Source organism: Microtus pennsylvanicus, chromosome 10 (genome assembly GCF_037038515.1).
Source record: "Microtus pennsylvanicus isolate mMicPen1 chromosome 10, mMicPen1.hap1, whole genome shotgun sequence".
Taxonomy (NCBI): domain Eukaryota; kingdom Metazoa; phylum Chordata; class Mammalia; order Rodentia; family Cricetidae; genus Microtus; species Microtus pennsylvanicus.
Window position 1 is genome coordinate 79,530,844 of NC_134588.1, and position 23,183 is coordinate 79,554,026.

At 39.2% G+C, this 23,183-nt stretch overlaps 1 protein-coding gene across 4 annotated transcripts in view; it reads left to right on the forward strand.

The window, feature by feature from the left end:
* The window catches only part of Shld2 (shieldin complex subunit 2), an 86,262-nt gene that overhangs the window by 39,296 nt on the left and 23,783 nt on the right, over positions 1-23,183 (forward strand). For 2 of the 4 annotated variants that reach the window (XM_075988718.1, XM_075988719.1), the window contains exons 1-3: positions 4,271-4,400; positions 9,012-10,511; positions 14,311-14,418. In XM_075988718.1, the coding sequence (XP_075844833.1) occupies positions 4,343-4,400; positions 9,012-10,511; positions 14,311-14,418 (1,666 nt within the window). In that variant the 5' untranslated portion in view covers positions 4,271-4,342. Of the gene's footprint in view, positions 1-4,270; positions 4,401-9,011; positions 10,512-14,310; positions 14,419-23,183 lie in introns of those variants that run through there. The other 2 variants (XM_075988721.1, XM_075988720.1) reach the window with 1 other exon arrangement.

The following is a 23,183-nucleotide window of genomic DNA, read 5'->3' on the forward strand; positions in this document are numbered from 1 at the left end:
ATTACTCCATACTTCCCTGGCCTTTAGAGTTGCTGATGACAGAGCTAAGTCTTTTGATAGTCTGTCTCTATGATAGTCTGGTAGGTTTGTCCTTTACTGCCTACTGTCTGTCTCTATGTTAGTAGGTATTGTCTTTTCCTATTGTTGACATTGTTTCTTTGTTTTGTATTTTTGATATCTGAGCTGTGCTGTGTCATAGAGAGTCTCTTCTAGTCAGGTTTGTTTGGTGTTATAATTGCTTCCTATATATGACTGTCTTTTTCTTTCTCTAGGTTTGGAAAATTTGCTGCTATAATTATATTGGATAGACTATGTGCCCAGCTCCTTCTAGCCCATGGATTCTTAGGTTCAGTCTTCTGAATATATAGATTTCTTGGAAGCTTTGGTCTTGTTTATTCCTTTTGTTTCTTTCTATATGTCTCTGTGTCTTGACCTTATCTACCATTTCTGAGATCTGTTTTTCTGCTGGTCTTATCTATTGGTGATACTTTCTGCTGTGCTTTTTATCTGATTAGTTGATTCTTTCATTACTATAATTCTGTTAAGATATTTAAATAATAATGGAATACTAATTGAACTAATGTTGACTTATGCCTAAAAGTTAGAAAATCTTAAGACACACATAAGAATTAATAGAATAGAAAAGAGAATTTGACTGTTTGGCAATTAAAATTTAGAAAGGTCTGCAAAGAAGCAGTGTATGGTGGAGTAAGCTGAAAAAGAAGAAATACAACTTGCCATTGATACTTTTTAAGAAGTGTTTAGCATCCTTAACCATCAGGCAAATATAAAACTATTTGGGGATTCCATTTCACCCCAGCCAGTGGCTCTCATCAAGAAAACAAATGCTGGTGAGGATATGATAAGGAAGAAGCCTTATGCATTGTTAGTGGGTGTGTAAACCCATGTGGACACTATGGAAGTAAGTGTGACGGTGTCTCAGAAAGATAAAATTACAACTTCCATAACACACACACACACACACACACACACACACACACACACACACACACCCCATTCATGGACGTCCGCCACAAAGACTCTATGTCCTGGGACTGGATGCAGCTCAGCTAATAGAGTGCCTAGCATGCATAAAACCCTGGGATCAATATCTAGTACTAAATAAACCAGGCATTTGCCTGTAATCCTACACTCTGTGGGTGGAGGAGGAAGGGCTAGAAGCTCAATCATCCTTGGCTACATGGCAAAGTTCAGGGCCAGGCTGAGTTGCATGAGTCACAGTTTTATCAACAGACTTTCCTATCCCACCATAGAGATGCTTGCCCATCCATGTTTATTGGTGCTCTTTTTACAACAGCAAAGAAATGGAATCAGCCTTAGTGTCCCAAGATTCTTTTGTATTGCTGGGAGTTGAACCAAAGGCTTTAGCATCCTAAGCAATTTATCCCGATCCATAGTCCTAGCTGTAGCCTGGATTTCCAGCAATAGATGAATGGATAATGAAAATGTGTTATATACACACTGTGGAATTTTATTCAGCTATAAACAAAAGAGAAAACAGGAAATTTGTAGGAAAATGGGTAGTCCTGGCAATATTACATTGAAGGAAGTTACCCAGTCTCAGATAAATACTTTTATTCTCTCTTATATACAGATCCTATTTTCTAATAGTTTATATATATGCACACATATATAGATATACATATATGCATATATGTATCTGTGTGTTAAGTGTGGGGAATGGTCAGAAATCTAGAAGGGCACCTAATAGATGGGGGAAAAAGAGGTTTTAAAGGAGAGGAATGGCCAGGGTGGTAGAACACATGTGATATGAAAGTAGACGGGAACTACTAGGGCAGAAGAGACTAGTGGGGAGATGGGGGAGAGTGTGCATGCGTCAGAATAAAGTATGAGCATGTCATAAAGAAATGCAGTACCCTCTGTGCTAATTAAAAATGAACACGAGTTCTGGAAGAGGGTCTACATCTTAATTGTTTTATTAGCTCTAACTCTGATGAATTTGATGGTTGGTAAGTCCATAAAAATATATTTGATGGTAAAAATATAAAATTCAGTGTGTAGCTCCACAGCTTCCATTCCAAATGGTTGCTGTGCTCTATAGAAGTTCATTGAGTTTTATAGTCTCTGGGTTTGCATAATTACTGTGTATGTTCTCTTTATCTGCGGTTTTTTAATAATAAAATTTAAAATTAAAAAATAAATAAATGAAAAGGGCTGGGATGTAGCTCAGTTGGTAAAGCATTTGCCTAGCACACGTGAAGCCCTGGGTTCCAGTATAAAACTGAGAATGCTGTTATATACCTGTCTCATCTCAGCACAGAGAACTAGAGGCTTGGTTGTCCTCAGCTAACCAATATATATAGGGATTTCTAGGCCAGCCTGGGCTCCACGAGACCCTGTCTGAAAAAAAAAAAAGAGGAGACTTATTACTTTGTGTAGTAATTAAAAACTATGTTTAGGATAGCATTAAGAATGTGCCAGGAGATTATGAATTGGCATAAGAGGGAGCCATATATGTATCAAAGCAGTAAAAAAAATTCATTTTTATTATTGCCACTATGTAAAAATACGTGTAAGAACAAAAAAACTTGAAGGAAATACAACTTGTTGAATACAACTTGTTGGGTATGTCACCAATTATGTATGAATGTAGTTTACTAGATTTAAGACCATAGAAGGCTATTATTAATTATTGTGTGCCATCTCACAACACCGTGAAGTGGGAATGTTTATTCTCAATGAACGAAGAAACAGTTCTCAACTGACAGATAGAGAAGCTTAACGTTATTATGGATGTTAAGACTATAGAAATAGAATAGTAGAGTGAACCCAATGTGGCTGTCACCTGGCTTTAGCACTTGACAGTTTCAGAGCAGGAGGGGTTTGAATTTATCCCTGCCTCATTCCCAAACTGATGCTTCAGTTACAGTCCCCTCCCTACATTGTTTGTTCATTGATATTATTGTGCAATCTTATAATTGCTTGGTGTTTGGGGGAGTAGACATGAAAAACCTTCATAATGGCTATGGCACATTGTAATTGTGGGATTTTCTGGTTATTTATGTGTTAGAGAAAGTAGTTTCTTTTAATCACATGGGGTTTGTCAGAAGCGTTTCTTTAGTTGTAGTGTGGCAGAGACAAAACCTGCTGCAGCAGTTCATCCTGTTTTATAAATCACAGACACTTCCATCAGACTCTGACCACTCTGCAGATAAAGACCGCGGTGTGTTAGTCTTTCTGACTGGTGGCCTTCTGCAGATTGAGAAACTGTGTAATTATTAACTGTGGTAATGGATATGTACTTGCTGGTTTCCCCTGGTATCTTCATGAGCTTTAACCCTCTGAGTACAGCTAAAACATAGCCTAGAGTCGTTGAAACTTATCATTTACTGAGGACAGTTGTGTGACAGTTTGTACACATGCCAGTCCTCACCACTGTCCACCGCCACTCATGTGCTCATCGTTTCTGTAACTTATACTGTTTGGTAGCATCATCCCTCGGTATAATTTTAAAATTGGTGCTTTTGTGTGTTTGTGTGTGTGGACACATGCCATGGCATGCGGAGTTCAAAGGACAACTTTCGGAAGTTGGTTCCTTTTTTCCATTGTGAGGTCCAAAGATTGAATTTGGGCCATCGTCAGGCTTGCTCAGTGAGTACTTTCATCTCCTGAGCCATCTCCCTGGCCATCTTATAATTACTCAGTTTTAAATAATCAAGGCCGTTTTCTAGCTAATTCTTAAAGAGTGAAAGTCCCACACTTCGGGTATTTGTTGAGACAAATAAATAAAGGCATAGTGAAATAACTGTAATATACAAATAGCCATGTGTTTTATATAATTTTGATTCATCCCAGACCTTTCTGGATCTGGAAGGTTTCTCTGAGGTATCAAAACTGTTTGTATTACCCCCGTGTGTACCACCATCTGTCCCTGCTTTGAAGGGAAGGAGGGCTTTGGATTTTGATTCTTCTGTGATTCTGTCAAATGTAGTCATGTTACAGATATGATTAGGTCTGACACCGAGGAAGGGTTAGTTCAGTGCAAGCTCAGAAAACATGAGTGGGTATGTGGCAGTGAAATGAACAGGCTTGGATGCAGTTCTGTGCGGTCATGTAAAATAACAAGACAGCTCAAGAAAGAACAGAAAGGAAAAGAAAATTCAGATCAGTAGAAGAACTGGTTGGGAAAGAGCCGTGTTCTGAAACTCAGGAACAGAGTGTCTCACGGTTCGGTACTGTGAGTACTCATTTGGCAATTTGGACTTTGTTATTGTCTTATGATGATCTTTATAGAGATAGGAAGTGAGAGTCAGATTTCAAGATACTGAGAAAATGCTACGTGAGGACACAGAACGTGAGAATGTTTTACATTCTTTCTGTACATCTTGGAGACAGCCTACAGCCAGCCTGGCTCTTGGGTAAGCCAACTAAGACAGTTTTCTGGGCCCTGAGTTGGTTTGGGGAGTGGAGATGATTCCGAGCTGTACTTCACCTTTTTTTGAACATTATTAAACTTTGTAATTAATCATATTCCTAAGAGCGTATGGAAAACACAGTTAATAGGCAGCTCCATCCTCACTGTGCTGACCTACACTGCCCTTTCTGTTGCCATCCTGCTTTTATTTCTGTAGGATCTCTCTCTGATGATCATTGCTTTATCTTTGCAATGATACTATAAACCCCTTAAACTCCCTTATTGTTGATTTTCCAGTGCCTAGCATAATGCCTGGCAAGTAATTTTGATTATTAAATAATTTAATAGTGCCTGTCTTTTAAACCCCAAAGCAGTTGTAATTTGTGGCCTTACAGAATAAGAAAGTAGAGTGTTTGAGAAAAGGGGTGATCAGCAGTTTCAAACGGCAATTGGGGAGGATTGAAACTGACCTTTGATCGGTCTACTGGAAGGTTCTCCACACTGAGGGCATTGGAGCAAAATTGTAATAGGAGACAGATTTAAGTGGAAAATGATTTAAGGAAAAATGAGGACAAAGGAGCAACATAGAACTTTTCTCTTTCCTTTAAAAGACTCAGGGCTAAAGGGAAGAAACATTGGAGAAGAATGCCCACAGGTTCACCAGCAGGGAGTTTATTAGCAATGGTCTTGCTTTATGCCTTGATTCGCTGTATTTCCTCTTCCTCTAGATAGCATTTTGAAGGGTTTTGCAGTACTATTTGGGGCCTCCTTGTGGTGAATCTAATTAATGGCATATAACTTAAAAGAACCTAATATACCAGTTATTGCACATGAAGGTTAAATGAAGGTGGGCTGTGTGATTGATACATGAATACTCAGTTCTTTGCTTTCCAGTGAATTGTAATGTGACACCCAAAATCGCTTTACCTTTCTCCTCACGGTACTTCACTATTACAGACTGTAAGTTATCTGAAAATTTTAGTCTATATAGCTCCTAATTATTTTCTTAAACACATTTTTTTTAAAAAGGTTCATTTTGTGTGTGTGTGTGTGTGTGTGTGTGTGTGTGTGTGTACACCAGAAGGTGTGGGATGCTCAGGAGGATCCCATGGAAGTAGAGTTAGCTTGTGGTGAGCCACCTGATATGGATGCTGGGAACAAAACTTGGGTCCCCTGAAAGAGTAACACGCACTCTTAACCACTGCACCATCTCTCCAGACCCTTAACTGATAAACTTCAATAGCTGCTGCCATTGTTCTCAACTTTCATATTAAGTATTAGCAATGGGCCTGTTCTTTATTCTTGGAACATTGTATTCTGTCTGAAGGCTGTGAAAGAATGCCTGAATGACCAAATGAAAAAGAACTGGCATTATGAAAATAGTACATATTAGTCATATATCATAAAAAATTAAACACAGAAGTATTTAAAACAATCATCTATAATCTTGGTCCCTCATGATCTTTTTGAGAGAGAATCTAGCTTTTATAGCCCTAGGCTCTGTCCTCAAACTTAGGAGGGCCTGATGCTTTTGTCTCCAAAGTGCGTGTATATATATATATATATATATATATATATATATATATATATATATACACACACACATATATGCACACACACACACACCTAAGCCTTCTTGATTCTTTTTTAAAAATATTTTTAAAGGTTTTTTTGAAACAGGGTTTCCTCTTTCCTCTGTACAACAGTCCTTGTTGTCCTGAAACTGTCTGTGTAGACAAGGCTGGCCTTGAACTCACAGAGATCTACCTGGCTCTGCCTCCCTGGTGCTGGGATTAAAGGTTTTGTTTGTGCTACTATGCTTGGCTAAGTTATATATCTTTCCTCCTTCCTTCCTTCCTCCTCCTCCCTCTTTCTCTTCTTTTTCCTCTTCTTCTTCCTCCTCTTCCTCCTCCTCCTTCTTTCCCTTTCTCTTCCTTCCTCCTTCCCCACCCTTTCCCCATTCCCCTCCCTTCCCCATTCTCCTCCCTTCTCCTTTCCCTTCTCTTCCTTTCTTTCTTGTTTTTTTTCTTTTTCTTTTTCTAGACAGGGTTTCTTTATATAGCCCGGACTGTTCTGGAACTCACTGTATAGACCAGGCTGACCTCAAACTCAGAGATCCACCTGCCTCTGCCTCCCAAGTACTGGGATTAAAAGCATGTGCCACTACTGCCCAGCTAAGTTATATATTCTAAATGTTAGTTTTTCCATTAAAATTTATGTGTTTAGAAGATGCATTTGTATTGACATGGCTCTCTTAAATTCAGTGAGAAACTCTGCCAAAAAAAAAAAAGAGTAAAGGGATCAGTAGAGAATACTCAGTGTCTTTTCTGGCCTCTTCATGTGCTTCTGTACACACACACACACACACACACACACACACACACACACGCACGCGCGCACGTGCACGCATACTTATGAGAGCTCAGCAATAATATCAGGAAACTAGGAGAGAATAGAGACTCCATGGAATTATATTGGTAAATGTGAGAGCAATCAGTAATATTGCTGTATGCAATCAGTAATACCTGCTGTATGTGAGGACTGGGTAAGTTATTTCAAAAGGGATTGTGCAGGCAGGAACAGGATTGCTAGGACGCACTTGGGGATTAACGACAGTGAATTTCAAACAAGACCACTGTTTATGTAATCATCCCCACCCCATCCCCTAGTTTGTAGTCAGAGTACATGAGGTCAAAAGTACCTCAGGCCTTTGCCTTCATATTATTGTACTAATCAATGCTTTTCAGTGAGTAATAGGAATATATCTGTTTAATTAAAGTCAGTTATGAGCAAGTGGTAAGTTGAAATGTTTCTTTACCAACCAGTAGGGTGTTTGCTCATATTTCCTTACATCAAGTACCATAGTTTCTAGAAAAAAAGTGGTTGTCTTTTATTTGTTTCCTTTTTTGTTGTTGTTGTTTTTAGATTTTTGAGATAGAGTTTCTCTGTGTAACAGTCCTGGAACTTACTTTGTAGACCATGCTGGCCTTGAATTTACAGAGATCCTGCTGCCTCTGCCTCCCAAGTGCTGGGATTAAAGGTGTGTGCCACAACTGCCCGGCTAGTGAAAAAAGTTTTTAAATGATGATGAGTTTCTTTTTATGTATTACATAGTTATTACCATCAATTTGGATTTGTTTGTATTATAGAAAAGATGAAGCTGGGCATAGTGATGCACACTTATAAACCTAGAAGGTTAGGATTCAAGGACATCTTGGATGTATAACAAGTTCAGGACCAGCCTAGACTACATAAGACCCTCCTCCGCATGACGGCACATACTTTTGATCCTGGTACTCGGGAGGCAGAAGCAGGCAGATCTCTGTGAGTTTGAGGCCAGCCTGGTCTACAGACTGAGTTCCAGGACAGTCAAGGCTACACAGAAACCCTATCTCGAAAAACAAACAAATGAACAAAAACAAAACAACAGACTAACTTGTTTTTAGCCCTTCAGTTTGTGCCTTCTATTGATTATGAGATTGAGTTCGGAGGAGGTTCAAAACTTAACTGAGAGAGTCTGTTGAGTTAAGAAGACAGATATTTAAGGATAATATGATACAATTAAATAAATGACTGCCCTTTAAAGCTAAGTTGTTATTTAATTGGGACAGGATTTGACAACACAAGAAATGCACATTCTAAAAATGTACTTGTTTGATGCTTAGCTTTGTGTCTCTATCTTACAATTAAATTTTAATATTAGATTTATTAGTTATTATTATTTGTGTGTGTGAGTGAGTGTGTGGTATGTATGTGTGAATGTAAGTCTAGGTGTCCCATGGTAGAGGTCAGAGGACAACTTTGGGAGTCACTTCTCCCTTCCCAGCATGGTTTCCAAGATTGAACTCAGGTTGTCAGGCTTGCATAGTAAGCACCTTACACTGAACCAGCTCATTGGCCCTTCTCTCAGTCTTTAACTGATGACTGTAGGTGGAAGTTTCTATCTTGCCTGGTCCCACTGACGTTCAGCCCCAAAGAAACACAGGGGCTTATGTTGATTATAAAGTATTTGGCCTATTAGCTCAGGCTTATTATTAACTAGCTCTTACAACTTAAATTAACCTATAATTCTTGTCTCTGTTTAGCCACGTGGCTTGGTATCTCTCAAAAAGACATCTCATCTTGTTTCCTCTACATCCAGGTGGTGACTGCATCTCTGCCTTTCCTCTTCCCAGAATTCTCCTAGTCTGGTTGTCCTGCTTATGCTTCCTGCCTGGCTACTGGCCAATCAGCATTTTATTAAACTAATATGAGTGGCAAATCTTTACAGTGTACAAGAGCGTTATCCCACAGCAGAAGATTTTCTTTTGATTTTCTTTTCTTTGTTTTAAAGACAGAATTGCTTTGTGTAACCCTTTGGCTGTCTTAGAAGTCGTTCTGTAGACAAGGCTGGCCTTGAACTCACAGAGATCTGCCTCCCTCTGCTTCCCAAGTGCTGGGATTAAAGCTGTGTTCCACTACCAACTTTCTGATTTTTCTATAATTTCTTATTTATTGATTTTATAATTATATTGGCATACCAAACTAAATGGCATGTTTTTGATTAATAGTTTGTTTTCATCATATCAGGTAGAAGACTACTAATAAATTAATTTTGAAATTTTTATTTTATTAGAAATTATGAGTCAATCTCAAGTTCACATTTTTTGGGGTGCTCCAATTGCTCCACTGAAAATGGCGATATCACAGGGAACAACTTCCACTACCAACGCCTGGGAACAAATCCAGCTTTTGTATAAACAGCAGTCTTTACATCTGAAGGCTGAAAACCAGGAGCTTGAAAATCTGAAAGACTACCAAATCCCAGAAACTGCTGCCCTTCCAAATGTTCTTAGTGGTCACCTTTTAACAACTCATGTGACTAGGTCTGTGCAGATGGAAGATGGCTTTATCTGTTCTGCTTCTGAAACTCAGAGTATGGAGTCCCAGAAGGCTCACCCCTCAGGCCGGAGTGATATACCTGATGAGCAGATATGTGAGCTTAAGGACAGAGTTCAGCATTTACCTGAAGAAGAAAAGCTTCAGTGTGACGCTAAGAAGATTATAGATGAGCAGTCCAGAAGCCAGTCAGATCCCTGTGCTGAGGACTTTCAAGCAGATGTGTTTGCATTAGATCATAAGTGCACAGCTGGATTGGATTTGGACTGTACTGAACAGATTGACACAGGGCAGGGTGCTGTGAGAACAAAGCCTGTGCCAACTGAACATGAAGGGCAGAGTCAGGAGGTCTTTTCCTCTGACACGAAGTGTGAGTCAGAGTCTGAGGGGGCAGCTGGGACGGCCTCAGGCCAGAAAATATCTACAGACACAGAGTTTCTCAGTATAATGTCCTCCAGCCAGCGTGCTCTTCTAGCTCACGGGAATAATACAGGGCAAGACTGTCTAAATAAAGGGACTGTAAACATGGAGATGGAGCCTACAGGATGTCCAGAAGGAAGGCGAGCTGAAGATAATCTTGTTAAGCCCAGAGAAGATTCTGAAGAAGGATCTGAAAGTGAGCAAAGCCAGGCATATTCCCTGGAACTTTTTAGTCCTGCTTGTCCCGAATCAGAAAGCATTCACGTTCACAGAAACCTTGGAAAAAGTCTTGAAGATAATAAAAGCTCACAAAATCTTTGTAGTACTGAAGAAAACTTGCCAGCAAAGGAGGTGTGCATCGAGTTGTGTAGCTCAGGGATGCTGCGCTCTCAACTAAGTGCCTTCTGCCAGCGTGCCGCAACAGGAAGCCGGTCCTCTAAAGATATTTCCCACCATTCCAAAGCTCTTTCAGAAGTCTATCAAGTGTCCAAGAAGCCAAGGATGGATTCTAATACAAGAGAGTCAGCCAAAACAGTGCCCCGCAGGATCATGTCTGAATTTAAGGCCATTAAAAAGATATCATTAATAAAAAATTGTGACTCTAAAAGTCAGAAGTATAATTGCTTAGTCATGGTGCTAACCCCATGTCATGTGAAGGAAATAAGTGTAAAATCTGGACCACATTCTGGCTCTAAAGTACCATTAGCAACAATTGTAGTAATCGATCAATCAGAAATGAAGAGGAGAGTTGTTCTGTGGAGGACTGCAGCATTTTGGGCACTTACAGTGTTTCCTGGGGACATAATTTTACTTACAGGTAAGGCCATTAAGTATAGTGGCAGCTTGCTTTGTAAAGCTGTGGTTTTTGTTTCTTGTCTCCCAGGGTTCTTTCCTTGCCATCTGCCTACACTGGGTGTGACTGACCCTTTGTAGTGTGTGTTGCTCTCCTTACTGCTTCCTGGGGCTGTAGTTCCCTTCTTTGGTCTGTGCTGCCTTCCCCTTCCCTGGTTGTTTCTCATAATCATCCATCATGTGATAGTTTAAGTCCTATCATGGGGCTCCTTTTTGCTATTTTGTTTATTTGTTTGTTTCGAGACAGGATTTCTCTGTAATCCTGGCTGTCCGAAGGGTGGACCAGATTGACCTTAAACTCATTAATCTGACCTGCCTTTAGAGCACTGGGCTTAAAAGCGTGTACCACCCCCGCCAGGCTTCTTTTTGCTGTTTAAGGCTCTGTTTATGTGTCTTATTAACTCCTTTGCTTTATTAGCAGTATTTTTATGAAAGGACAGTATTTCTGCCACATCACTCCAGTAATGCTGTATACATTAAACTCTTACTGAAGGAACAGACACAGATGTTGATGGACTTTTGTTTGTGTTTTTTGTGACAATCTCCACCAGCCCAGGCTGACTTAAATTTGCTATTATATTCAGATGAGGATGACTTTGCATTCTTGCTCTTTCTTCCTGACTGCTCGCCAAATGTTGGAATTTTTAGAGTATTAAAGAAGTTAGGTTTTCCCAATAGTAAAGTGGTGACTGACTGGACCAGCACCTAGGTCACAATTTAAACAAGGCCATCTTATTTCAAGGTCATTCACTGATAAGTAGAAACAGTCCTGCTACCTCTGTTTTTTTCCATATCATCCATACAATTGTTTGTAAATAGTTAACATCAAGTAACTGCTGGAATTTATTTAACATTTTTCTATTGTAGGACAGTTAGATTATTACTTTTAAAGGTTTTTTTTTTTCTTGTTTATTTCAAGACAGGGTTTCATTGTGTGGCCCTGACTGTCCTGGAACTTCCTCTATCGACAAGGCTAGCCTTGAATTCAGAGATCCAGCTGCCTCTGCCTCCCAAGTGCTAGGATTAAAGGCATGTGCCACCATGCCCTGCTCTCTTTTTTATTTTTTGACTCAGAGTCTTATTCTATAACCCAAACTGGTCTCAAATTCATGACAGTTCTTCTGCTTCTGCTTCCTGGGTACTGGGATTATAGGCATGTTACTGTACCTGGTGAAACTATTTTGTTTCACTTTTACCCTAAGAACCTTGGGCCACACCATGCTAGCCAACCACTCTACCTTTAAATTACATCTCTAGCCAATCATGATCTTATTTGTAGTAATACATGAACATGATATTTGGTGTATCTGACATATGAGTAATATGAAATTTCACCAACATGAAATGAAAAGCTGTTTGGAAATATCTAAAACAGCTAGCTGGTCATGGTAGTGGATGCCTTTGATTCCAGCACTCAGGAGGTAGAGTCAGTCAGAACTCTGTGAGTTCAAAGCCAGCCTGGTTTACATAGTGAGTTCCAGGACGGCCAGAGCTATATAATGAGACCCTGCCTCAAATATATATATGTATAGTGTGTGTGTGTGTTTATTCCAAGGTGAACATGTGGTAGTTTGAATAGTTTGACTATTCTGTGTCTAAAACCCATCTGTAATGTAACTGGCTTCACAGTAAAGTCCTGCATTGGTTAGTATTTTTATCCACTTTACACAAACTAGAGTTATCACAGAAGAGGGAACTTTAGTTCAGAAAATGCCCCCATCTGATTGGCCTGTGGGTAAACCTGTGGGGCATTTTGTTGATCAAGGGTTGTTGTGGAAGGACCCAGCCCTTTGTGGGTGGTGCCATTCCTGATCAGGTGGTCCTGAGTTGTATAAAAAAGCAGACTGAACAAGGCATGGAGAGTAAGCTATGGAGAGCAGACCAGGAAGCAGTATTTCTCCTGGTCTCTGCTTCAGTTTCTGCCCCCAGATTTCTGTACTAAGTTTCTGCCATGACTTCCCTCAGTGAAAATTGTAAGTTTCCTTCCCTAGGTTGCTTTTGTCATGGTCTTCATCATAACAGTAGGAATCAAATATAGAAAAGTTCTCAGAAAGAAATACAACCATAAGTTGTTGAAACCGTTAGTTGAAATACAACTTCTAGCAGATCATTACAAGCAGGAAATCTGTGGTTGCCAACACCTACAGTTCCCACTCACAAGCAATGATGGTTGAATTTCACTTTCAGCTGCTGGACCTGCCATAGTGTCTGTAATTCATTGGTTTTGAATCAGATACATATTGCAGAATAAGCTGGAATCCAGATATCTTGTCTCTGTAGTTCAGCCATTGTCCTTTTTTTTAAAAAAAAATATTTATTTAATTATTATGTATACAATATTCTGTCTGTGTGTATGTCTGCAGGCCAGAAGAGGGCACCAGACCTCATTCCAGATGGTTGTGAGCCACCATGTGGTTGCCGGGAATTGAACTCAGGACCTTTGGAAGAGCAGGCAATGCTCTTAACCACTTAACCACTGAGCCATCTCTCCAGCCCCCAGCCATTGTCCTTTTTTGTTTGTTCTTCTTTAGCTTTAAAAATCCATGGGTCTGATTTTCAAATTTTTCCAGAATTGTAGAATAGCATACCACTATTGGCAAGGAAGTAGAAGATGAATGAAAAGTTAACATCATTCCCTTAATAGAACAATATATTACATATAGAAATTGGGTGCCAAGTCTATTGTAAAAGACAATGTATTGAAAGATAAAAAAAGGTCTGAAAAAAGTTGTGGGCCAAACCCACCATACAGTAGCTCTTTAATGAGACAAGAGTCAACATTTAGTCCGGCTGTAAGCCCAACCAGCCAAATAAGTAGGAAAGGAGTTCCTAGCATTATTTTCTGACAAAATTCCTTATTAATTTTGAGCTTTCTAAGGAAAAATAGTTGTATCCTTTTGCTTGCTTTGCTGTTTGTTATTCTCATGCTTTTCCTTCTTTTCCAAATCAAATACTTATCTCCTCTTGATATTCTGGGCATTGGTGTTAGCTCTAGCTTCCAGAAGACTAATGACTGTGATGTTGGGTACTTCTCGGTGCAGGGCAGTGCTTTTGTGGGACTTGTCACCATATGGCTAAAGGATAAATGGCCTGGTCTTGTGGTCCAGTGCAATAGTGTTGAATTCAGGTCTCCTCCAAGTTTATCCACAGTGGAACCTTTTGAACCTGAATAAACCAATTCTGTTTTTGATGGCAGCCCAATGGAAGAGTGTAGCATTTTCTTTGCTTGCCATGTGTATAGCTTGCTGGCACAAATTCTCAGTAGTGTGTGTATATTCTATATTATCTAGGCTTGACTATGTTCATATGTTGTGGTTCCACCCAATAAGTTCTTCATATCCATGGTTTAGTGGTGTTGGGACTTGATTTCCTTTGGGTAGAAAAAGGGGCATGCTTCAGTATGCCTCTGATGCTGGTAGTCTGCCATTTTGTTGTGAAATCATTTCTACTGCTGCATACTGGGAGAAAGTTGTGGGGATTAGGATGGGAAAATTGAGCTCAGCTGAGGGCAGTGTGAATTCAACTTCCTCCTCTGTCTTGGACCAGGTAACTCCAGACTTGTTCATGCCTTATAGGCAAGGGTCTAGGTTCAGAGTTTAAGTTTGCTGTTTTATCATTTTTTGCCATAAGAACTCGAGTTGCCTGGTGTATAAGATGTGTACATAATGTTTTGCCATGACTAGTTACTACTGTTTGCTTGATAAGTGAACCACAGTCTAAAGGAACTCATGGTGTGACGGGATTTTGTTGTGTTCTATTTTCAGATGTCACTGTTTATGAGGATCAATGGGTTGGTGAGACAGTACTCCAATCAACATTTACCAGTCAGTTAGTAAATCTTGGAAGTTATTCACATGTCCGACCTGAAAAATGTAAGATATATTTTGAATATCCTGCATTTAGGATGCTTTTAATTCATGACTTTTTGACTTTAGGATGGTACAAAACTGGTATGAACATACTTTGGGTTTTGAACCTTTCTGGACTAATGATGCTGCCAGAGGCAGAAAGTCAAGGGTCACAGTCAGCCATCTGATTATAAGGTGAGCTGCTGAGACTTCACATTGTGCTGTGTTGCTGTGTGGGGACAGATGGTAGACTAGGTATATCTAATACATTTTGGATATATCTTTGATATATAGTGGGGTCATTGGAATGTTACCTCATTATAAACCCACCGGAAGTCTGCAAGCAAATATTTTAGGAAAGATTCGAGTAAAACTGGCTTTTATGTTTTCTAAACATTTTCATGTTTTCATGAAATTGGAGCTCATTTTTATTTTTGCATTACTAAAATTGAACATAGGGCCCCACCTGATGCTAAACCTGTGCTCTACCCTTAGCCTTTAAAAAAGAATTGAAAATAGAACTTTAAAAGACGATTATGGTAGGGGTAAGAAGGGGCCCCAGCCTCAGATGGCAGCTGTGTGCCTAGAAGAGAGAGAGAAAGATGAACTTGTATATTGTTGATCACATAAGTATTGGGGCTTTTGTTTCATTTTCTTTTTAGGGAGTCTACAAAGTGGTGGGTTTTAGTATTTAATGAGTTATCTCTGAGATACTGTCTACAGAAAAATGTAGATAGACAAAAGAAAACATTTTTCTCAGTCATTCTACAGACTTTTGAAGCTTACCTGTGTGATATCACCCTCTGAGTCTTTGAGATAATTAAAAATCCTCTGGGACTCATAGTCAGACAAAGTAGTTTGAAACCTTTTCTATCATTGCTTAGAAAAGCTGGCTTCCTTCCTGGTGACCATCGCATGCACAGTAGTCACTCCTCTCAGTGTTGAATGGTGTTCCGCTACGTTCATACACTGCTGTTCTTGGTCACTTGTTGAATGGTGTTCCGCTACGTTCATACACTTCTGTTCTTGGTCACTTGTTGAATGGTGTTCCGCTACGTTCATACACTGCTGTTCTTGGTCACTTGTTGAATGGTATTCCGCTACGTTCATACACTGCTGTTCTTGGTCACTTGTTGAATGGTGTTCCGCTACGTTCATACACTGCTGTTCTTGGTCACTTGTTGAATGGTGTTCCGCTACGTTCATACACTGCTGTTCTTGGTCACTTGTTGAGGAATATTTGAGTTATTTCCTGTAAGGGTTTTAAGAGTTTTTGTGTAAACATAAATGTTCATTTCTGTGACTCAATTTCTAGGGTTTAATTGCTGGATTGTATTCCAGAAGCATACCATAGTTTTATGAGAAATTACCAAACTATTTTCCATGTGGCTACATTATTTTATAGTCCTTCCATGGACCAGGGTATAGCACACTGGTAAAGATCTTGTCTACTCTATGTAAGACTTTGATTTCTAGCATCTCAAAATACATAAATAAATGAATAAATAAATAAGTCATGTGGGATATCAATACTTGAAATAATATTTGGGAAGCTAATGCAAAATATTATAAAGTTGAGGCTAGCCTAGGCAATGATATTTATCAAAAAAGTAAATAAAATCAGAGACTCTGGGTTGATCCCCAACACTGCAAAATAAATAAAATAAAAATAGCCACTTAGTAGGAACATATCACAACTTTATTGGCATATTAGAATATCTGTAAGAAAAATGATATGTGTTGTTCTGCTGCACAGGGGTGGCTACAGAAAGCAGTGCACACTGGAGCAAAGCTAGAGTTAAGTACTTAAAATGTTTTTGCCGTAAAGAAACAAGAAATGTATGTAGAGATAAGTTTGTTTAACTTGATTTGAACATTTTATGATGTGTTCATACATTAAAGCATTACATGCCATCTCATTAACATGTATAATTTATGTGTTAATCAAAACTAAATAAGTCTTGGTAAATAAAGAAAATCAAGGTGGGGATGCAGCCCTGTGGTAGAGCACTGACCTAGCATGTCCCTCACCCTGGATTTGATCTCTGGCACCACAGAAAACTATACAGGATCCACACCAGCCGTAGCTTTTATAGTCTCTCTTCCGGGCTGACTTTTGCTGTCATTCTGGTTTTTAAGTTTAATCTAAGAGATGTGTACTGCAGCTCATTGAGGAGTTGTGCCAAGCTGCTCAAGACAGTGCTAATATATAAAACATAATTAAAGAGATGGGCGATCTGATTACTGTGCTTCATAGATTAGTTTTGTATGTAAATAAGGTCATATAGAACATGCTGCACCCAGAGACATTAACTCTATAGTAGACTGTCAAAAACCCAGTGACTTCCATCAAGCAGGAGTGTAACATCCACGCTTACCAAAGTGTTAGAAACCTGTAATTCTTTAGGTAATCACAACAAAAACGGGCCTCCCTTTTTTGAGTTTTGAAATTTTTAAAACAAATTTTGGATTTCAAGGATTGATACAAAATTTTATAGAAGTAATAACCATGATATGTATTTGGAACACAGAAGGTATGTTTAAAGCAGCTATCAGACAAATATTTCTTAGTCGAACACTTCTACCAATAAGAATGAAAGAATAGAAATAAAATTCCAATCTCAGAAAGTTTACAAAACAACTAAGTAATTATAGAAACCCAAAAGTATAAAATCATAATATAAATAGAAATTAATAAGAATGAGAATTATAAAACAATACAATAAGCCAGAGTCCACTATTTTAAAGTAGATATGTCAGTTGCTAATTTGATCAAGAAAAAATAAAGTATAAATATTTAAACTAAATGTTAAGGCAGAAATTACCAATTTGAAACAATCAAAACTAAAAAAGGCTTTTGGGAATTGTGGCTATATAAAGTTTAAGGGAAAGACAGTAGTTAAACTTGACTGCATTAGAGATTAAAATGTAGACACACCAGCTATTAGATACAAAATAGTGAACCTCTGGTCCTTTTGCCTGCATCTTTCACCTTTGTCACATGTGCCATACCAGGTTTTAAATGGTTCTGGGGATTGAACCAGGGGCCTGGGAACTCTGGAGAAGCATCTGTCAGCACAGCTATATTCCCAGCCTGCTAATATCTAATTTAAAGAAGAAGGAAAAAAGGTCCTCACAGCACTTTTACAGGATTAGGAGGAGATAAAGATGTTCATATGTGAAAGTATTCATCTTTTTTGTTTGTTTGTTTTTTGAGACTGGGTTTCTCTGTAGCTTTGGAGCCTGTCCTGGAACTAGCTCTTGTTGCACAGACTGGCCTCGAACTCATAGAGATCCGCCTGCCTCTGTCTCCCAAGTGCTGGGATTAAAGGTGTGTGCCGCCACCACCACCAGGCTGAAAGTATTCATTTTACACTAGAGTTTCTATCCAGTGCAGTTAAGTCTCTTCATACTCGCTCTGATGTAACATGCCTGGAAATTTCCCAGAAAAGAAACGATAAGACTAATTCAAATAGTAAAAGAATTCCATGTGGTAGCAGAATATAAAATTAATTAAAAAAAAGTCTATTTATACATGCTCCGTTATAGCTGGAATAAAAGATAAATTTAATTCAAATAATAAAAGAATTTATGTTGTAACAGGATCAACCAAGAACCAGGCATAGTGCGTGGCATAAACTCACTCCAGGAGCTGGAGTGAGGGCTCAGCAGTTAAGAGCACTTGCTGTTCTTCCAAAGGACCTGGATTCAATTCCCAGCACCTACATTGGTGGCTCACGATCATCTATAACTCCAGTTCCAGGGAGCGGACACCCACTTCTGGCCTCACTGGGCACTAGACACTCATGTGGTACACAGATTTACATGTAGGCATAACACCCATATACATAAAATAAAAGTTTAAAAATGAGTAAATGAGTAAATATAAATGTTTAAAGTGATAACTTCTTTCCTCTTAGACTGACAGAATTAAACATATGACAGTACATTCTGTTGGTAAGGCTATGGACAGACGGCTGTAGTTGGTTTTTTTTTTTTCTTTTTTGGCTCTTTTTCTCTTAACTCTTTGGGGGCCTGCCACCCAGCTCCCAAATAAATTGCACGTGGAGTTTTATTCTTTCTTATCAATGCCTGGCCTTAGCTTGGCTTATTTCTTCGTAGCTTTTCTTAAACTTAGATTATCCTGTCTACCCTTTGTCCCTGGGCTTTTACCTTTCTCTATTTCTATATATCTTTCCCTTTGCTTATCCCATGTGTGGCTGGGTGGCTGGCCCCTAGCGTCCTCCTCTCCTTGTTCTTATTCCTCCTCCTCCTTCCCAGTTTCTCCTCCAATTTATACTCTCTGTCTGTTACTTTTGCCTATCCTTTCTCCTCATTTACTACTGGCCATTCAACTTTTTATTAGACCAATCAGGTGTTTTAGACAGGAGAAGTAACACAGCTTCACAGAGTTAAACAAATGCAACATAAAAGAATGCAACACATCTTTGCAGCATTAAACAAATGTTCCACAGCATAAACAAATATAATACATCTTCAACTCATATTCCACAACACAGGGGCTCTTACAATTAGTCCTGGGAATGGGAACTCCACAACCCTTCTGGAGGGGGTTGGCAATAGCTCCAAAATTATATATTTAAATGTATGTATTGGAAACTCTAAATGCTCATAATGTAAGAATGACTAAATTATGGTACATTCATATAACGGAAAATGCAGGTTTAAAAATAGTAACAGAGGCCGGGCGGTGGTGGCGCACGCCTTTAATCCCAGCACTCAGGAGGCAGAGTCAGGTGGATCTCTGTGAGTTCCAGGCCGGCCTGGTCTACAAAAGCTAGTGCCAGGACAGGCTCCAAAGCTACAGAGAAACCCTGTCTCAGAAAAACTAAACAAAAAAAAAAAAAAGGAAAAGAAAAATAGTAACAGATAAGAGTTACATATAAACACAAAGCTCCCAGAAGTGTATGTATGTAGTTTTCTCTGCCCCTGTAAGGAAGGAGAGTAGAGTCAGATACACGTGACTTTGTTTATTTGTAGACTAAAAGTGAAAATTTATGGAGGAGAATCCAGAAACTTAAGAGATTTATGGTTTACACAGTGCCAGTGAGAAGGGAGGAGAGTGAGGGGAGTGAAGACGTGACTGGAGGCAAGTGGCCATCTTACTTGTAAAGCTCTGACTAGTAGGACCTTAGTAATGTGTCCTACATTCCTGTGGTAAACTAGTCCAACCTCTGGATGCAGGGAGGGAGATACAATGGCATCCAGACACTGGGGAACCTAGCAGTATTAATAACACAAATATAGAGAAGGGATGGGGAAGAAAATATCAAGCCCAGGTAACTGTGAAAACCCCATATTGACTGGGATTTATATGGGTAAAGAGAGAGGGGGCTGTACAGAAAAGCAAATCCATCAGCAAATGTTTCTCAAGGCAGAAGACTTGGTGATGACTTGGTGTGTGTGCTAAAACTGAACAAACAACCAAATGGATGGATGTCTTCTGTAGACGTGTCGATTGCTGTGTTTAGGAAATGTCAGAGATAGACCAGACATGCTTCATGCTTGAGAAATCATAAAACAGTGGTTGCAAGAGGGTATGGCCTGGCTTTAAGATCATGTCTAGGCTGTGAGACACGAAAAGATCGTCTCAGGAAACCTCAGCAATTTTGAATTCAAGAAATATACTTAAGGCCAACTGAATTATTTGAACATTTTTAAAAGGTGAATGTACAATAAGGAATATTTTATACTGTTTGCTTTTATGGGTTCTGAATGTGCTTTTTGAGAACTTAGACCTTAAGTATGCTAATCTGACCATGAATTATGTCAAAACTAAATCTTCCCTCCAAAGAACTCTCTAGAGTTACCAGCTTCTTGTAAAGGTGCACACTATGTTGTAAGTAGAATGCATAAATGCCGTAAGTGTTGCATGAGTTCTAGTTGGTTTTAATAATAAAAAACCTGGAGCCAGATATTGGGCAGATGTTGAAAGATCAGAGAGATGAAGGAGCAAGCCACAGCACAGCCTTGCTCACTTCTCAGCCAAAAAAGGGCTAACTTCTAGTCTTCACCTACCTTATATTCCTCTCTCCACCTAGCCATATAACTTATCTGTCCAGACCTCCAGACCTCCATGGTTAACTAGTGGCTAGCTCCACCCATCATATTCAGACGAGCTTTATTTGTAGAGTACAAACAAGATAGCGCCACATTTCCCCTCTTGTCTAAAATAAAAAAGGTGACAATATAACAAAACCATATATACTAAGTATAATAACTATAAATAATATAGAGAGATGATAAATGCATCAACAATGCCTAGTCCATTAATAATTGATAAAGTCAGAGAAAATACTCCGTATCTGTCCTATCTTGATGAGTCCAAAAGATTGTACCTAATTCACTTTCTATTCTTACTTGCATTATTAAAATAATTTTTTAATGTCTCTCAGCCTTATATACTTTACACCTCTTTAGTGAATTTCTTTTCTGAATCTGGTAAGAAGGAAAACTGTAACTGTAACTATCTAGTCTGCAATGTCCTCAGAGATCCAAGAAGGAAATAATAGTATCTGAGTAAGCAGGAAGTGTGAGCAAGCAACTTCCAAAAACTGTGAGAAATGACAGAAACAGCTGGATGCTTGGACAGTCACCCAAGGTTCCCCTGTAAGGTAGGGACATCCATCTTCAGCCTGTAGGCCTAGCATATCTTACAGACTTTTCTGTGAAGCAGGATATTCTGAAGGGCTGTCCCTCATCTTGGCAAAGTTCAGCAGTCCTTTCTTTTGTGTTCTATTTGTCCAATGTGGACAGCATACTGTCAGTAGTCAAGGCAAGGACATTTTCTTGCCCAATGGCTAAGTTTTGCCACAAAGAAAGTAAATTCTATATGGAGTTTCTACGATGTCCATCATCTTCTCTGAAGTAGATTGATGCTGCCAGGGACAGACATGTCTCATTGTCATCAATAAAGAAAAGAACCTATGTTATTAAAATGTCTTAAATGCTGCCAGGCGGTGGTGGCGCATGCCTTTAATCCCAGCACTTGGGAGGCAGAGGCAGGCAGATCTCTGTGAGTTCGAGATCAGCCTGGTCTACAAGAGCTAGTTCCTGGACAGGCTCCAAAAACAAACAAACAAAAAACCCCACAGAGAAACCCTGTCTCAAAAAAACCAAAAACAAACAAACAAACAAAACAAAAAACATCTTAAATGCCATATTCTGTAGATACCTAAAGTGTTTGAAGATATCTCTGTTTGACCTTGAAAACATACCTAATTATGACTATAAGTTTGATTGTAATGACTAACTACAATTTTCCATTTTTTATATCCTATTTAGTTTTTAATTATTCCTTTCAAGGACTAATATTTACATTACATTGTTGAATGATCTGTATAGGTACAATACCTTGAATAAGATTAGAAATGTATGTAGAGTATGTTCTAACAAATTTAATCTCAAATTTGTTTCAATATACAAAGATCCATAATAAAGTAAAACATTTAAAACAAGTAGTTGCTTTTTGGTTTAAAAGTAGAATCAATAATCTACATTTTTATCCTATTTCTATATTCCTCTTTTTCTCTTCAGAGTAGCTCAGTAATCTACCCTCTTATCCTCTCATGTCTATAGTCCCCTTTTTCTTTACAAAACAAGAACCCTGAATCTAAAGTCCTTTGTTCAGCTTTTTTCCTGATCGTTACCAGTAACAACTTGTAACCAACCCCCCTAAACAATGACAAATATCTATAACCCAATGAATGATGGAGGAAGGTCATTGGTTAAAAAAATAAAGAAACTGCTTGGCTGGCTCTCATAGGTTAAAACATAGGTGGGAGGAGTAAACAGAACAGAATGCTGGGAGGAAGAGGAAGTGAGCTCAGACTCAACAGCTCTCCTCTCAGGAGCAGACGCCTCAGAGAGATGCCATGCTCCGCTCTCCCAGGCACATGCAATGAAGCTCCGACCCAGGATGGACGTAGGCTAGAACCTCCTTGGTAAGCCACCTCATGGGCTACACAGATGATCAGAGATGGGCTAGTCCAGGTGTGAGAGTTAGCCGAGAAGAGGCTAGATAGAAATGGGCCAAGCAGTGATTAAAAGAATACAGTGTCCGTGTAATTATTTCAGGGCATAAGCTAGCCAGGCGGCCGGGGTGCTGGGGACGCAGCCCCGCCGCTCTTATCACTACAAATGAAGACCAAAAACTAACCACTTCACCTCTTGGGAACGTGGGTGTTATATTCCTGCTGTCTGGGGGCAATGACATCTTTAGGAGTTCCTGAAAAGAAGCATTTGGGTAATTTGCTGAGTCCTGAGAGAGGTAGCTGTATTATTTGTAGTCCAGTCTCTGCATAAGGGAATGTTCAGGGTTTGTCTCAAGTCCTGGCTTGAGCAGTCTGTGAGGCTGGATCATCTCAGCTAGCCATTCTGAAATTGTCCTGAGCAGTTTGTAGTCCAAAGCCGAGCTTTAGGTGATGTTTGTCACTTAGTGGTGTTATTTACACAGTGGAGTTCTACACAGCAGAAAAAAAATGACATCTTGAAATCTGTGGGCAAATGGATGGATCTAGAAAACATTATATTGAGTGAGGTAACCCAGACCCAGACAAATATATGTACTCACTCATGCTTTAGACATAAAGCAAAGAAAAGCCAGCCTACAGTTTACAATCCCAGAGAAACTAGACAACAGTGAGGACCCCAAGAGAGACATACGTGGATCTAATCTACATGGGAAGTAGAAAAAGACAAGATCTCCTGAGTTAATTGGGAGCATAGGTACCATGGAGGAGGGTAGAAGGGGAGGGGAGCAGAGAAAA